Source organism: Hevea brasiliensis, chromosome 14 (assembly GCF_030052815.1).
Source record: "Hevea brasiliensis isolate MT/VB/25A 57/8 chromosome 14, ASM3005281v1, whole genome shotgun sequence".
In the NCBI taxonomy this organism is placed as follows: Eukaryota; Viridiplantae; Streptophyta; class Magnoliopsida; order Malpighiales; family Euphorbiaceae; genus Hevea; species Hevea brasiliensis.
In genome coordinates, this window is record NC_079506.1 from 15278370 (window position 1) to 15295292 (window position 16923).

Below are 16923 nucleotides of genomic sequence, written 5' to 3' on the forward strand. Positions count from 1 at the left end.
AGCTTGATTTTGCTGATTCTACCATGAACAATTGGGATGATTCCTCCAAGCATATGAAGGATAATCTACTCCACAGCTCATTGTTCCTTCTGCATAAGCAACTTGTTGAGAACTTCCAGAGCATGATGATGAACTGACTAGCATACTTAAATCCTCCATTTTCTTAGCAAGGACATTAGTGAGTGCATCAAATTTGGCATTGATCATGTTGAATGGATCAAGCTCATACATTCCAGCAACTTGCCTTTTTTGAGTTGGAGTTGACCCTCTTAGACTACTTCATAGATGACTGTTCTTTGCTATTTTCTCTAACAACTCATAAGTTTCATCTTCATGCTTAATGATGAATTCCCCTCCAGTTTGAGCATCAATGATTCCTCTGATAGCAGGAGTGACATTTGTGTAAAAATTCTGGTTTATCATCCATTTAGGAATGGCATGATGTGGACATTGTCTCTCCAACTCCTTCCATCTCATCCATGACTCATAAAGAGTCTCATATTCTCTTGGTCTAAAAGCAATCATTTGATTCCTCAACTCTTGAGTTTTTCCAGGTGGAAAGTATTGGGCAAAAAATGCATCAGTGAGCTGCTCTCAATTTGTAATTGAGTTGTGAGGTAAAGAATCAAGCCAATCCAATGCTCTATCTTTCAAAGAGAATGGAAATTATTTTAGCCTTGTAGCATCATCAGACACTCTTGCTTGCTTTTACATGTCACAGATCATAACAAACTTCTTAAGACAAGTATGAGGATTTTCTAAAGGATGACCTCCGAATTGGGAATTTTGAATCATTTGAAGAACCCCAAAATCCATCTTGTAACTATTGAATCAATTCATGGTCTTGCTATACTCTCTCCTAAGTCATCAAAACGAGGAAATTCATGATCCATCATACTTCCCCTAGGCACATTAGCATTTACAACTTCTTCACCATGAGCTGCATTTTCATTGTTTCGATCATTTTCAACATTATCACCACCGATTCCAACTCTTTCTTCTACCATTTCTTGTTCAATTTCAGCTGCTCTCAATGCTTCTTTTCTTCTTCAGGTTTTTTTCTTGTTGGCTCTATAAAACTTCTCAATTTCAAGATTAAATAATAAGGATGTGTCACTTGTGCTTCTAGCTCTTCTCATGAAAGATTAAGAGTACCTAAAAAGAACAAACAAACACAAAATAAAAAGATAACCAAGAGAAAACTATAAACAATTAAAATAATCAAGAATTCAATCTTAAACAAACAACTCCCCAGCAACGGCGCCAAAAACTTGATGTGTCCCAACCGCAAGTGCACGGGTCGTTCAAGTAGTATAGAAAAAGATATCGTTCCCACGGAGAGTTGTATTTTCAATTGAATTTTTGATGTAAAATAAAATATGTAAAATTTGTATTTTAATCAAATTAATAAAAGAAATTTAGGAATTTGAAGCATAAGGTATGACAAATGCAAAACTAAATTCAAACAATGACTAATTTAATAATTCGCAAAATAAAGAAATTGATAATATTAATAATGAAAATTAATAAAATGAGATTAAACTAAATACTCAAAAGTAAAATTCCAAGCAATAATTGATAAAAGACGATTTTAGAGTTATGGGTTCATATTTAAGTCATTTTGGGATTTTCCCTAGCTAGCCCAATCCATGAAATTTATGGGTTTAAAGGAGATTAATTCTAAAATCCTTTGAAAACTCTTTCGAGTGAAACAAAGAGTGCCTTAATTAACTTAATCCTACTTTTGTGGAGTTAAAATTAACCAAGACCCATTAGGTTCTTTAATCAATCTATTAAAACCCTCTTAACCCTTAGTCTATTTCTAGATCTAAGTTAATGTCACGACCCAACCTATGGGTCGGACCGGCACTAGGACCTGGGTCAACCTAAAGCCCCCGAGGCCTGTAGTAAGCCTAACTATTCCTTAACCCAACTCTAAGGCCCATTTGGGCCCAATTTCAAGAATTTAACCGGACAGAGTCCGGCCATAAAATGGACCTTTCAACGGGGAGTTTTTGACTCACCCGACCTGTAAACACATTATATAATCAATTGGGGAGCTCAGCTCACCCTCCATATACTCATACAACATAAAAATAAATGGGAGCTCAGCTCCCTCATCCAGTCCATCAACATGCATAAAATAATAAGTTTACAGGTCCAAATTAACAATATATATTACAGACCCAATTCAAATAAATATTTCTAACACATGCGAAAATTCTAAGAGTTAACTGGTTTATATAGAAATTAATAAATGACTAGTGAGGGAGAAAAGTAGGTTAACCTCAAAAATATCTTCCTGTGGCCTGGAAAAATATTGAACAGGAGTGAGCGTTCAACTCAGAGAGTAAAATATCAATTTTAACCATAATCTCTATAACTATCTAAAGCTAATGCACCCTGTAGAGTGAAATGCAACATTAGTAATATTTCCACATCATAACAGCAAAAAGGTAATTTGGAGCACTCACACACCCAATAATATCAATCATAATATATGGGAGCTGATCCCCTATACAGCTCTCTTAAATCCAACTTTGTGCGTGAAGAACTCAAGCCAGACTTTCGCTTAATAAACCAAATCGGGGTCCCAGCGAAGAACTCAAGCCGTGTCTACCCCGAAGGACCGGGTCCCAGCGAAGATCTCAAGCCGTGTCTACCCGTCCTATCCATAGTCAACACCACATCACACGCACGCCAACGCACGCACACTGCTCCAAATTACCACAACAACATCCATGGCACTTTAACAGTTGTAAATGCAACATAAAACGTGCCTAGAGTTTAACTATATAGATACATACATATATGTGATGCATGGGCAAGCTTAAACATATAATAATATCGAAATTACAATTAAAATTAATATTTTACTCACAGACTTGACAGTGGTCACTGCGGCGACTGGGCGGAGGAAGAAGGCTGTCCCGGCTCACCTGACAATTTTTATTACAATCATTTAATAAATTTGACTCAATACGATTAAGAAAAAGACCAAATACATCCTAAGTCGTACCGAAAATTTGGCAGAGTCTCCCCTATACCTAGGACCTACCCAACCTGCAAAAGGGCTCAAAACAGACTTCTATATTCACAATCCATATATCCACAACTCAATCACATCACACAACCCCTCCTGGGCCCATCCAAACAGTCATCCATCATAATATGTAAAATTTCAATTTAGTCCTTATAATTGACTCTTTTTGCAAAAACTATCCAAATAAGCTCTAAAAATTCTAAAACTTTGCCCCGCAGTCCTTAGCAATATTACTAAGCTAATGCAAAAAGAATCATAATTTTCTGAGCTATCACGAATATTTTATGGATTTTTAATCCTATTTAAGCACTAGAAAATTATGAAAAAGTAAGGTTCGGATTTACCTATGCCGATTCCGACTTTGGGGACGCGCTCGGGACGTCTGACAATGATGGGGTAGCCAAAACCTCGATCCAATTCGGAGACTTTTCAAGTAGCCGGTTTGTCTGACCGGAAATTCACAGACCCGAACAACTGTCGAATTTCCACGAATTGAAGATACCTACACGAAGCCCACAATACGGGGGTTAGTACATAAATTTTATGGAATTTTCTAAACTCATTTAATGCTCGGAAAAACACTGCGAAGTTCAGTGGGACCCACCGAAAAACGGTGTCGGAAAATTTTGAAATTTATATTGCCGCGACGCTCTCGACGAGTGGAGCGCTGTGGTACTCTCGATTTTCTCGTGGGTTCACGGTTTGTGAGAAATCTAGCCCAAAAATTAAAATGGGCTAAAACTTCTCGGACAAAAATTGGACAAACCGCTCTATGGATTTTTGTGTTCTTGGTGTCTATGAAAAGCTCTCGAGGTGTAGATGGGTTTAGACATAAGACCCGGCCCAAATGGTAGCCGGATCGGCCAAGAAGATGAAGCAGCGCGCTTGCGTGTCGCGTCGCCGTCACGACGCTTGCCGCGATCCAGCGACGCCCGTGGCCAAGGCGGTTGGGGAGGTGCGCCGTCTGGGTGGCTGGGAGACGGCCGGGCCGGCGGCCGTGGTGGGAGGAGAGAGAAAACGGGAGAGAGAGAGAGGAAGGTCGGGACGCGCGCGGGGAGAAGAAAAAGGAAGAAGAAAGGCCGGTCCGATTCGACAGGTTCGATTCGGCTGGTTCGATTCAGAATACAAAATTTAAATTTTTTTACTCTGCCTTGGGACCGAAAACGAGGCCCAAAAATTCCGAAAAAATTCTAGAAAACTCAGAAAAATTTATAGACTCCAAATATATTTTTAGTTTTGCCACGTGGTCTTTAAATTAATTTTTAAAAATCATCAAAGTTTTATATTTTCGGGAAATCAAACCCGATTTCGAAAATCTTAAAAATCTCAAATAATTTCCTAAAATTTAAATAAAATTAAAACATCAATATTTGCCCAAAAATAATAAATTTAAAAATTAGAGGTGTTACAGTTAATTAAGTTCAATTTCTTGATTAACTATCACTTGGTTTTCTCCTTTCGGTGCTTCAACCAAGGATTAAGAACATAACTTAATGGGGCCCTTCATTAAGCATGTGAATAAGCACACAAGAAATGGATTAAACCTCATAAATTTCATTAAATTGGGATTAACTCAGTTCAAATCCACAAAAATAACTAAAATATTACATCTCTTATTCCAGAATCAAAGAAAACTACTCACAATCCATGTTTAACACAAGAAATTCTAAGTAAAAGAAGAAATAAATCATGAAAATAAACTAAAATTAAAGAAATCCGATACAAGAAAGGTAGGAAATATGCAAGAAAAGAAGAAAACTTCAAATCTGGTCTAGAAATGGAGAGGTGACATTTTGCTCTCTAATTTCTGACTCTTCCCCCGCTGCTGCTCCCTTTTTTATCTCCTCCCCCTTTCTAAAATGAGATAAGGGCATATTTATATCTTTTTCTCTGACAAACAGCCCTAAAATGGTGTGTTTGAGGTGTGTTTTTATGAGAGAATATTCTGCCAGCTCATTATGAAGACTTTATGGAACTGCATAAGTTATGTAGTCCCTTATGCAGTTTTCGGCTAGTTCCTGGGCTCTATGTGCGAAGCTGCATGAGCAGGGTGCAAGACTGTATAAGTTATGCAGTTTTCCGTGAGGTTGCATAAGTAAGGCATGAATCTGCATAAGTTATGCAGTAAGTTATGCAGTAACTTATGCAGATTTCGGCAGGTTTGGAAAATTATTTCTTCTCCCTGTGTAGAACTGCACAACTTATGCGGCAAGTTATGCGCAATTTGGCCAATGCATATTTCAACTTTGAAACTTGTTTTTGACATCTTTAGCTGTAGAAATCACTCCTCAATGGCAAAATTTCTTTTTTTAGTCCCTCAAAAATACCTTTTTTCCTACAAAACAAAGTAAAATTACAAATTAATCCAAAAATTGACAATCATTAAAAACTATCTAAATAACTAATGAAATTAGCTAAAAGTGATTAACAATCAAATAAAATGACCATGAAATTAAATCTAAATGACTATACAAAATGCATGTATCATGAAGTTTCCAAGAAGTAGAGAGTTTGAATCAAAGCTTATATTTGTGTTGAATGGAAAGAGGAAACAACGAGGAAGATGGAATGAAAGTTCTTTGAGTCCTGGAAAAAAAAAAGTAGGAAGTAACTTTTAGGATGTGAACCATTTAAAAATTTCAAATTGGAAGTTTTATGAAAAATGCTCATTGAAGATTACAAGGGATGACCCTATGCAAAAATGGTATCCTATGTCAAGGAGCTTTTGTAACAACTCTCTTGTCGGTGTCATTTATTTTTTTTTCTTTGCTTTAATGTTCAATTTCACTCGAAAATGTTTGATTTAATTTATTTTTAATTTTTTTTAAATTAATTTAAAATTTTAATTTAATTTAATTTAAAAATTAAGAAAATTAAGAAATGAAATTTTTTCTTAACTAAATTAAAAAAATTAATTTAAAAAAATTAAACTTTTTATTTTTTTTTAAATTAAGAAATTAAAAAATTTAATTTAAAAATTTTAATTTTTAGATTAAATTAATTTAAGCAAAAAAAAAATTAAAAGAAAAATTAAATGAAACACAAAATTGTACAATTACCTTTTTCTCCTTCCTTTTCTTGTATGCTAAGATCATTGAAGACAAATATAGCATATATCATATTAAATTTTTTTTTTTTTTAAATTTCTTTCATCTTATGTAACAGGATTAGGCTGATTATTGTCTGATTATAATGATATAGCATTCAATAGACATCTGCTTTCTCCTCTAAATAATGCTATCAGTGGGCCAATTCTTTTTTAACTTCTTCTTGGCATAGAGCTTCCCCACTTTCTTTTTCTCACATCACATCACTTGTCATCTTTAATGCAATTTTTCACATTTGATTTCAAAACTTTCTGAAGGAATTTATGTGGTAAATTGTACATGAAATTTCAGACTTATTTGGCTCACATTTCAGGATTATCTCTGGCTTTGGATGTCAATTATTTTTATAATTTTAGATAATTTATTTAAAAAAAAAATAACTTGAGAAAATTATTTTTTTAATTTTTATAATTTTATTAAAATATATAAATATTATATATATATATATAATATAAATATATATAATTAGCTTATTATTAATTAAATAATAAAAAATATTTTATTGAAAAATATTTTTTAGAGAATAACTTTTATAGAAAATATTTTTTTATATGTAAATTATATATAAAAAAAACTAAGCTAAAAAGTGAGCCAACACATTAACAAGAAATTATATAATACAAGGGCTATTTCATAATTCAATTGTTAACAAACATATGTATATACTGAATTCCAAAAATTTGTAACCATCGTATAGTTATTTTTTCGGAAAAATTTCAGCTCTCTCATTTAATGAAAGTGCTTACATTGTCCACATTAACAGTATCTGTGCAACGCGTAATTGACTTTTCCTCACCATCTACAAGAAGTCTGGTGCGCTCATTATTAGGATAGTCAAAGACCATTATGCCCTTTCTCTCAATTGCACTTTCTTTTTTTCTTATTAATATGGGCACCCTTCTAATACAGTGATGGCAATAGAAGAAATTTTTATGAGTACTCAATTTTATCAAATTGTAGTAGGTTGAACTTGAATTTTATATAATTAGATTTGTATTGAATTTAAATTTAAAAAATGAGGTTTATAATTTATTTGAATTTAATATATTAAATATTTATTATTTAAATATATTTATATAAATATTTAATTAATTATAAAATATATATTTTTTATAATAAAATATATAAATTTTATATATTTTATTTTATATAAAATGAAATTTAAATATTTTATAATATTATTAAATTTTTAATTATAAATTATTAATTAAAATAATTTTTAATGTAAAATATTCATTACAATATATAAAATTAAATGAGATTAATAATTTTTTTTCAGATAATAATAATTGAATTTGAGGTTCCTTTAAATAGTTAATAATAAATTTTAATTAAATTTAAAATAAAATAAAATTTTAATAATATTAATTAAATTTAAGTAAAATAATTTTTATGAATATCCAACTCATTCTCATCCATATTCCAACATATTTTTTCTCTTATTAAATCAAGGCTCATTAACATTTTTCATGAAAATTATTTTTTAAAAAATATTTATTATAAAAATATTTTTTATTATTTAATTATAATATTAAATTAATAATATATATTTTAAATATTTTTATATTTTAATAAAATTATTAAAATTAATTTTTTCATTTTAAAATAAAAATTATTTTCTTAAAAAATAATTTATTTTTTTAAATATTTCAAACACTACAAAATTTTTTAAAACAATATTTTTTCGTAAAATAAACAAAATACATTTCATCCACCAGCTTCTATATCTCTTCTTTTCCTTGAAAACTATAATGGCAGAAGCATTCGTCTTCAATCTGGCATTTCTACCTCTTTTCCAACTTTTATTTCCTTGAAAACTACTTTTTTTTTTTTTTTTCGTTTGTTACGATTTTTCTTTTTCAATTTCAATGGAATCATCTTTAATTCCTTTTGTTTTCCTTGTATATTAACCAATTGAGCCGAACAAGATTGGCTTGTCATGTTTAAATTTAACTCATTTATCTTAATTATTATTTCATAATACCATAAATATATTGATTTTATCTATGATTATAAAATAATATATTAATAATTATTATTATTTAAAAACATAATATGATTAAATTATTTGAAAGATAATTATAAAATTGAAAGTATAAGTAACCTTAAAAATTACTATACATATACATATATAATAAAATTTATAATTTAATCTATTTATTTTGATAAAATTAATTATGTAATTTTTTATTTTAAAAAATATATTAATTACTCTTTACATTTTTTATTTCCTTCACCCATTCAATTTATAACAAATTTTCCATTAATCAGTATATTCGAAAGAAAGAAAAATTAGTATAGATGGAAACGACCTGACATGTTAACAGTGCAACGCGTGATTGACTTTTCTTCGCTATCCTCTGGCGCACTCATTATTTCAAAAGACAGTTATGCCCTTGTCTCGCAAATGCACAAGCTTTAAAATTTTTATTAATATATTGGGCAGCTTTTCAACATATTTCTTCTCTTATTGAATCAAGACTTTCAGACACTGCAACCACCACCTTCTAATTCTGTAGCTCTTCCTTCCCTTACAACAATGGCTGAAGCATTCCTCTTCGATCTTGCAATCGAAATAATGAAAAAGTTGGGTTCCCATGCTATCCAGGAGATTGGCCTGTACTGGGGCTTCAAAGACGAGCTTCACAAGCTCAACAGAATGGTATTGGAGAAAGAGTTTATTTGTAGCTAATTAGTTAGTCTGTTATAAATTCTGTTAAGCTGCTTAGTTTGGTAGCTCCAGCTGGTGTATGTAAATAATAGACGCTTGTTTGTCATTTTTCTGATTCTTGTTTTTCTGGTTCCATTTGATAAATTTTCAGGTATCCACCATCAAAGTTGTGCTTCTTCATGCAGAGGAGCTGTCATCGGAGAATCGTCAAGTCAAAGAGTGGCTTTCGATGCTCAAAGATGCATTTTATGATGCTGATGACTTGTTGGATGAGTTATCACTCAAGGCTTTACAAAAACAAGTTATGACTGGCACAAGAATGGCCAAGGAGGTACGCCTTTTCTTTTCCAGCTCAAATCCATTTGCTTATGGTCTTAAAATGGCTCATAAGATTAAGGCAATCAGAGAAAGATTAGCTGAGATAGCTGAAAATAAGAAGTTTTTCTTGGAGGAGCGCCATGAGGAGGGGCGTATTGCAGCTAATAACTGCAGGCGCCAAACTCAATCCTCACCACCTGCATTAGTTGTTGGCAGGGAACATGATAAGGAGGCAATTATAGAGCTTCTGATGAAATCCAGTGATGAAGAGAATGTGTCAATTATTCCCATAATTGGAATTGGTGGATTGGGAAAGACAACATTAGCCCAACTTGTGTATGATGATGAGAAAGTCAAAGGGCAATTTGAGCCAAAAGCATGGGCATGTGTCTCAGATAATTTTGATGTAAAATTAATAGTTGAAAAGATTTTAGAATCTGTGTCTCGTCAGAAACCTAATTGTAGCGAGATGGATGCATTGAAAAGTCTCCTTCGTGACAAAATTATTGGGAAGAAATACTTGATTGTGTTGGATGACATATGGAATGAGGATTCAGAAAAATGGAATCGCTTAAAGGACTTGCTAGTTGGTGGTGCAAGAGGAAGCAAAATAATAATAACCACGCGACTTAGAAAGGTTGCAGAGTTGGCTCGCCCCATTGCTATGTATGAATTACAAGGCTTGCCTAAATCTGAATCTTGGTCATTGTTTGAAAAAATAGCATTCAAGCGAGGACAAGTGGTAAGTCAAAGCCATGAAGATATAGGAAGGGAAATTGTAGCGAAGTGTTGGGGGGTTCCTTTGGCCATAAGAACAATAGGAAGTCTCTTGTACTTGAAGGATTCCGAATCTGAATGGTTATCCTTCAAAAGTAAAGAACTCTCAAAGGTAAATCAGTGTGAAAGTGATATTTTACCCACTCTTAAGTTGAGTTATAATTATTTGCCTTCGCATTTGAAACAATGCTTTGCATATTGCGCGTTATTTCCAAAAGACTATGAAATTGATGTTGAAAAGTTAATACATCTTTGGATGGCACAAGGTTTTGTGAAGTCATCGGATCCAAGCCAATGTCTTATAGACGTTGGTCTTGAATATTTTGATGATCTTCTTTGGAGGTCTTTTTTTCAAGAAGTTAAAAAAGATGACTTTGGTAATTATAGCTATTGTAAAATGCATGATTTGATGCATGACCTTGCAATGTCGGTTGCTGGAGAGGAGTGTGCTTCATCAAATTTTGAGGTGGGATATACAAATGAGAAAAGTCGCCATATTTCATTTGTATGTGATTGGCGCTCACATTTGAAACCTTCCATGTTTAATAAGACAAACAAGGTACGAACATTCCTTTTGTTAAATTCAGGATCGGTTCTTAGCGATGAGGAACAATGCCATTCAATTTTTCATAACATGAGACGTTTAAGGGTGTTAGATCTACACAACTTAGATTTGAATACTCTGCCATTTTCTGTTGAGAAATTGAAGCATCTAAGGTATCTTGATCTTTCTAGGAATGGTATCAAAAAACTTCCTGATTCAATCACCAAACTACAAAACTTACAAGTGCTGAAACTGGAAGGCTGTAGCAGGCTTATACGTTTACCAAAAGACACGAGAAGGTTGGTCAATCTCAGGTGTCTTGACCTCAGTTATTGTTCTGGGTTGACTCATATGCCACGTGGGATTGGACAATTGAGTTCACTGGAGAGATTATCGAGATTTGTCGTAGCCAAGGATAATACTGTGTGCAGTGGACTCGGTGAATTACAAGGATTGAACAACTTGAGAGGAGAGTTGAAGATTGTGAATTTGCGTTATGTGAAAAATGGTACATCTGAATTTAAGGCGGCCAATTTGAAAGAGAAGCAACATCTTCAGATCCTGGAATTAGTATGGAATGAAGACGGTGATGATAGTGAGGGTGCAAATGACGTTGAGAATGATGAAATGGGGTTGGAAGCGTTACGGCCCCACCAAAATTTGAAAGAGCTATCTTTGGAGTTCTACAGAGGAGTGAAGTTTCCCAGCTGGATTTCTTCCCTCACAAATTTGATGTCCATTCGTTTCTGGTTTTGCAAAAGCATAAAGCGTCTCCCACCATTTGATCAGCTTCTTTCTCTTAAATCTTTGTACATTTCTGGATTAACTAATCTAGAGTATATAGATACTGATGGAGGATCTTCATCATTCTGTCCTTCCCTAAAACAACTCGACCTCTTCGGCTGCCCTAATCTGAAGGGATGGCTGACGTGCGTGAGGAATGATGGAACGGCAGACCTCCCTAGATTTCCTTGTCTTTCCATTTTGGCTTTCCATAATTGCCCTAACCTGACTTCCATGCCATTACTTCCGTCTTTAGAAAAATTGTATTTTCGTGGTGGCGGTGGGAAGCAATTAGAGCATATAATAAAGATGATTATTTCAGCATCACAGTCCAGCTCCAGCTCCTCCTCCTCATCCTCTTCTTCTTCTTTCCCAATCTCTCAATTTAAAAATCTAACCATTCATGAAGTTGAAGATTTAGAATTTCTGCCAGAGTTGCTGTTTAACCTCACTTCTCTGCAATGTCTGACCATTTGTGATTGCCAAAAAATAACAACTCTGTCACGTGATGAGAATGATAAAGGAATGCAATGGCAAGGCCTTCAAAACCTCCGTTCTCTAGCATTTTATGATAATCGAAGCTTGGTGTCTCTCCCAAAGGGACTTCAGTATGCTACCACTCTGCATCGTCTCCATATCGTTGGTTGTCCTAATTTGATGTCTTTAGCAGAGGGGATGGACAACCTTACCGAATTACAATTTTTGCACATACGGAGTTGTCCCCAACTAGCAGCAAAATGTGAAAAGAATGTTGGGGAGGATTGGCCCAAGGTTGCTCACATCCCAAATATTTATATCAATGGCGAAGAAATTCAACGGAATCTTTGATTAGAAAAATCCTGTGCACTTTCCCTGGGTAGGTACTCATCTTCAACCTCTATCCTTTCTGTGTTTGAAAGGCTTTTTCTGGTTCTTTCATTTAACATTTGGTAGATTCCAATGCATTTATATGCAGATGTGGAGAAACTTCAACTTGCAGTCAGTCTTCTACAACTTAATATTTTCATTAACTCAAGAGGAATTGCATACAAAACCAGCATCAGTTCTAGCTCTTCAATTTTTTGTTTTTGTGACTTGTTGTGCAGGTAACTCATGTTTGTTACTTGTGTGGTTGGAATCTCTGTATTTCTTGTTTATTTGTTCCTGAGATTTCTTCCTACAAATTAGCAGGAGTTTATGACCTTCGTAGTATGCTATTTCATGATAAAATTATACGGAAAATTATACTTTTATGGCATGTGACTTATTTATCCTTAGATGTTACAATGGTATCAATTTCTCATGCACTTCTCAACTTTTCAACAGGTTGTTTGGGTTGGGTTTCAAAAAGATGCAAGGAGAAAAAACAGGATTGGCAGACAATTCTAACTTAATGCTCTTGTCCCCATGCTTGTGTATGGTTTCAGAAGTATCAACAAAGTGTTGTATGGATTTGCCATTTTTCTAGTCTGATAAATATCACACTTCGATATAAGAATACAGATGACTCTGGATTGCTATGGATGCTGACACTTGAAGACCATGTATTTCTTCAGACCAATCTGGTATTGCTAGAATTATCCAACAAATTGAATGTTCATGAGATATTGTTATTATTTATCTATTTTTTAACAGATTGGTATTTTGCAATTGGAGTGTTCTTGTAGGAGATTTAAGAGGGGAAGTGTGAAATAAATATTTCCTATTGGTTTCTTCAAACTTCAGATAATTAAAATGAATGATTCTCCTCTCCTATTTCAAGATGGAGAGAACAGTTGAGGATTGGCCTTTATTGTCTCAGAAACACTAACTTTGGTACTTTCATCTCCTATGAATGCCCATTTACAAACAATAATCGTGCATTTATTCAAGTACTAATTGGTAGCATGGAAGAGGGTAAAAACATTAATGCCAACTGCAAGGTTTCGACAAACAAATGCTTTTCCATAGTTCCCTATTTTCTTTCTGCTTATGATAAGAAAATTCTGCTTTTCTTTAATTATCTCCTCCTTTTTGTTTTGGCAGGAAAATTTTGTTTGGTAGGTTGTTTGGGGTGAATACTTCTAGAGGTTGTTTGGGTTGGGTTTCAAAAAGATGCAAGGAGAAAAAACAGGATTGGCAGACAATTCTAACTTAATGCTCATGTCCCCATGCTTGTGTATGGTTTCAGAAGTATCAACAAACCAGTGTTGTATGGATTTGCCATTTTTCTAGTCTGATAAATATCACACTTCGATATAAGAATACAGATGACTCTGGATTGCTTTGGATGCTGACACTTGAAGACCATGTATTTCTTCAGACCAACTGGTATTGCTAGAATTATCCAACAAATTGAATGTTCATGAGATATTGTTAATTATTTATCTATTTTTTAACAGATTGGTCTTTTGCAATTGGAGTGTTCTTGTCGGAGATTTAAGAGGGGAAGTGTGAAATAAATATTTCCTATTGGTTTCTTCAAACTTAAGATAATTAAAATGAATGATTCTCCTCTTCTATTTCAAGATGGAGAGAACAGTTGAGGATTGGCCTTTATTGTCTCAGAAGCACTAACTTTGGTACTTTCATCTCCTATGAATGCCCATTTACAAACAAAAATCGTGCATTTATTCAAGTACTAATTGGTAGCATGGAAGAGGGGAAAAACATTAATAACAACTGCCAAGGGTTTGGACAAACAAGCGCTTTTCCTTAGTTCCCTATTTTCTTTCTGCTTATGATAAGAAAATTCTGCTTTTCTTTAATTATCTCCTTCTTTCTGTTTTGACAAGAAAATTTTGTTTGGTAGGTTGGTTGGGGTGAATACTTGCTTCTTTTTGAGAAATTTTCAAGTCCAGTGAAGCACTTTTACATGTACCATATTGTCCATAGATCGCAGGTGTAATGTGTGGATAAGAACCCTTGAACAGCTTTTTCTTCAAACCAAGCAGGTAATACTTCCTTACTTCTTCTTTTATTCACTTTCCTATGAACAGGAAGATTTACAAACTGCACTAAGAAATTTCATCTTAAACAAGGTTTGGCATCAGGATAATGCTTCAAAGGTTGTAATTTGAACCTTAAATCCGATTCATCAATTGTGTGACATCCCAATGGATGACAGTGCTTCAGAATTGGCAAGTAACTAATGATCAATGCCAGAGCAGAATTATTTTGGAAATTTTTCTTAATGTTGGCAGGAAATAAGTTTGTCTACAAAGAAAATTATATTACAAATAAGGATATCTACAAAGCAAATTAATTAATCCTATAGAATATTTGAGGGAACCAACATAATGTTAAAAGAGTTTTTTGCATTGGTTTGCCTTAATTTCAGACATTCAGTCCTGTGGTTCTTCTGTCCTGTTTCAAAGAGCCAGAGAAGAGTAATTGAGGATGGCCTCTTTGTCTTATGTTACCAATCCTTGTAAGTTGATCATCTATGCATGCCTTTGAAGTTTGAACAAGCATGACCCTGCATTTATCCAATTACTAGTTGGTAACTGAAAAAAGAAGAAGAAGAAGAAGAAGATACACGGAATATTAAGAGTCAACAAAATCATATATTTATTTATTTATTTCTTCTGTTTCTGATATGAAAGTCTTGTTTGACGGGGTTCAACATTGCTGGTTGAAGAGTTTTGGATTTACATGAAGATCATTCTTTATCCAAGGTGAGTGTTTATGAAGGTTACATATCGTGAATTCATCCTAAACAATATTCTTTAGTTTATGTAGTTGGTTTAACTGCTTAATTAAATTAAATTAAATATTTCTATCTTGGGAAATACCTTCTTACATCACTGAAAATACAAAAAGCATAGAAACTTAGGTGTTATATTTTTAATAAAACCCTTATCATATTTCATATTTATAATTTATTGAGTTCTCTTTTTAAAACAAATACTTTTTAACTTTCTATAAACTGACTTGCAACATGTTCCTCTGCAGTCAGAATTTTTAGTGAAGTCCTGTCACAAAAGATACGTTCCTATATAGATCTAGTGGCTTTCCATGTGAGTTTGATCAAGGTGAGAAGATCTGAAAACCTTGCATTTAAGTTTGCAGTGGAATTCAGTATATTTTCTTTGCAATTATTTTGTAAACCAAGATATTTAATTAAAGATGTTTAGCATGGAATCAATGATCAGGCCTAGGATGCCTTACTTTTTTGTTCTTCCGTTGATCTTTGATTGGGTTCTCTCTCTATTTTTGTAGGCTCCAGTCAAGGTTCTTCACAAAGTATTCTGAAATCTCCAATGACTAATATACTCTTAAAAACAATTTACCCTTTTGGATCTAGAGTGGTTCATGGAGCGGACATGAGAGTAGAAAACAATGCAAAATGATGCTGCCAGTTTGTCAAATGCATGCCTAACTCTTCCATGTGAATGTTAGTAAAATGTGTGGGTCAAGCTTGATACAAGAAATAGAACACTTCAACCAAGTAATATGCATATAACCGAGGAGATATCTTGAAGTTCAACTGCAGGCAAACAACAATGGTTAAGGTCACGAATGATAAGACTGAAATCCTCCTTGTAGAAATGGTTTTCCCCCCATATTTCAAGTTCTCATCAGCAAATGATTGCCCTTTTTTTTTAATCATTTCCTGTATGTTCTGCTGGTCAATTTCCTTTTTTTTACCCCTTTTTTGGGTTTACATGCGTTATCAATTTTATTATGTTTTCTGATTCACTTTTGGTAAAAACTTAATAAACCGCATTTTGGACGGAAGGCAGAAATTATAAAAGCAATGACAGAGCTTTGTGCAAATCACTGCTTGTAGTTGTGTTTTGGGTTGCAAACTATTGAAATGTGTATCTGAATTTTGCTATTTGCATTTAGTGCATGAGTGCTGGTATCTCTTCTCTTCTGCTGCTGTTAACTCTTGCCATCCAGCCATCAACATCTTCTTCTTCTTCCACATATAAATTACCGAAATATAGCCACTAAAGAAATATTATATTTAAATATATAGTATTTCATTTACTTAATAATAAATTATCGAAAAAATATTTTATTCATTTTAACCTTATTTGAGATATAAGGTTTAAATAATTATGATAAGTAAAAACACATGAAAAATAAATCACAATTTTTCATAATTTTTTTATGGTAGTCATTTAATAATTTTTATTTTAAAACAGAATTAAAAGATGGCATTTATTTTAGTAATATAGGCCTAACTTTGCACATATAATAATGGAATGTTGGGCAGTGATTCAGTAATAAGCAAGTTTGCATGGGTTCATATGCATGGTGAGAACGAGCTCTTTTAGCTTTTTTTAAATGCTCCGATCCCTTATTTTTTACTTTATCTAAAATACAACGATATTTTAGGCCATTAATTATTTCAATCTTACACTGTTCCTTCGCACTGCATAATCAAGGATGAGGAGCTTGGGGACTTAAAATAACTTCAGAAGCTGTTTGTTCCTTATTATCATTTCCAAGAGGTCCCTTTTGTAGTAGACGACGATGACCAAATGTTTCATTTACTGAAGCCAAGCCTTCATGCTCAACGCCAAGAGAACAGGGGATTCTTCCACCAATAATAATCAAGGTTAGCAATATCAGCTTCATCATCAAACTGGACAACAATTAACATATAATTTATTATAAGATTAATTATAAGATTTTTTTATCTATTAATTATAAGATTTATCACTTTTATAATAAAATTTATTAAAAAGAGATTATATATTGAGCCCACCAA

General features: G+C 33.2%; 1 protein-coding gene and 1 non-coding gene across 24 annotated transcripts in view; both read left to right on the forward strand.

Annotated features, from left to right (window-relative positions):
- Positions 1 to 433: 433 nt before the first annotated feature.
- Positions 434 to 541, forward strand: LOC131173701 (small nucleolar RNA R71). The gene has a single exon (XR_009144014.1). It is a non-coding gene; the product is annotated as a small nucleolar RNA R71 (small nucleolar RNA).
- An 8029-nt stretch (positions 542 to 8570) lies between these two features.
- Positions 8571 to 16923, forward strand: part of LOC110649167 (putative disease resistance protein RGA3) — a 94562-nt gene continuing 86209 nt past the window's right edge. For 2 of the 23 annotated variants that reach the window (XM_058135335.1, XM_058135346.1), the window contains exons 1-6: positions 8575 to 8812; positions 8973 to 12099; positions 12199 to 12328; positions 12549 to 13532; positions 14014 to 14155; positions 14243 to 14631. In XM_058135335.1, the coding sequence (XP_057991318.1) occupies positions 8690 to 8812; positions 8973 to 12071 (3222 nt within the window). In that variant the 5' untranslated portion in view covers positions 8575 to 8689 and the 3' untranslated portion in view covers positions 12072 to 12099; positions 12199 to 12328; positions 12549 to 13532; positions 14014 to 14155; positions 14243 to 14631. Of the gene's footprint in view, positions 8813 to 8972; positions 12104 to 12176; positions 12329 to 12548; positions 13533 to 14013; positions 14156 to 14242; positions 14632 to 14806; positions 14879 to 15155; positions 15236 to 15422; positions 16081 to 16923 lie in introns of those variants that run through there. The other 21 variants (XM_058135341.1, XM_058135348.1, XM_058135350.1 and 18 more) reach the window with 20 other exon arrangements.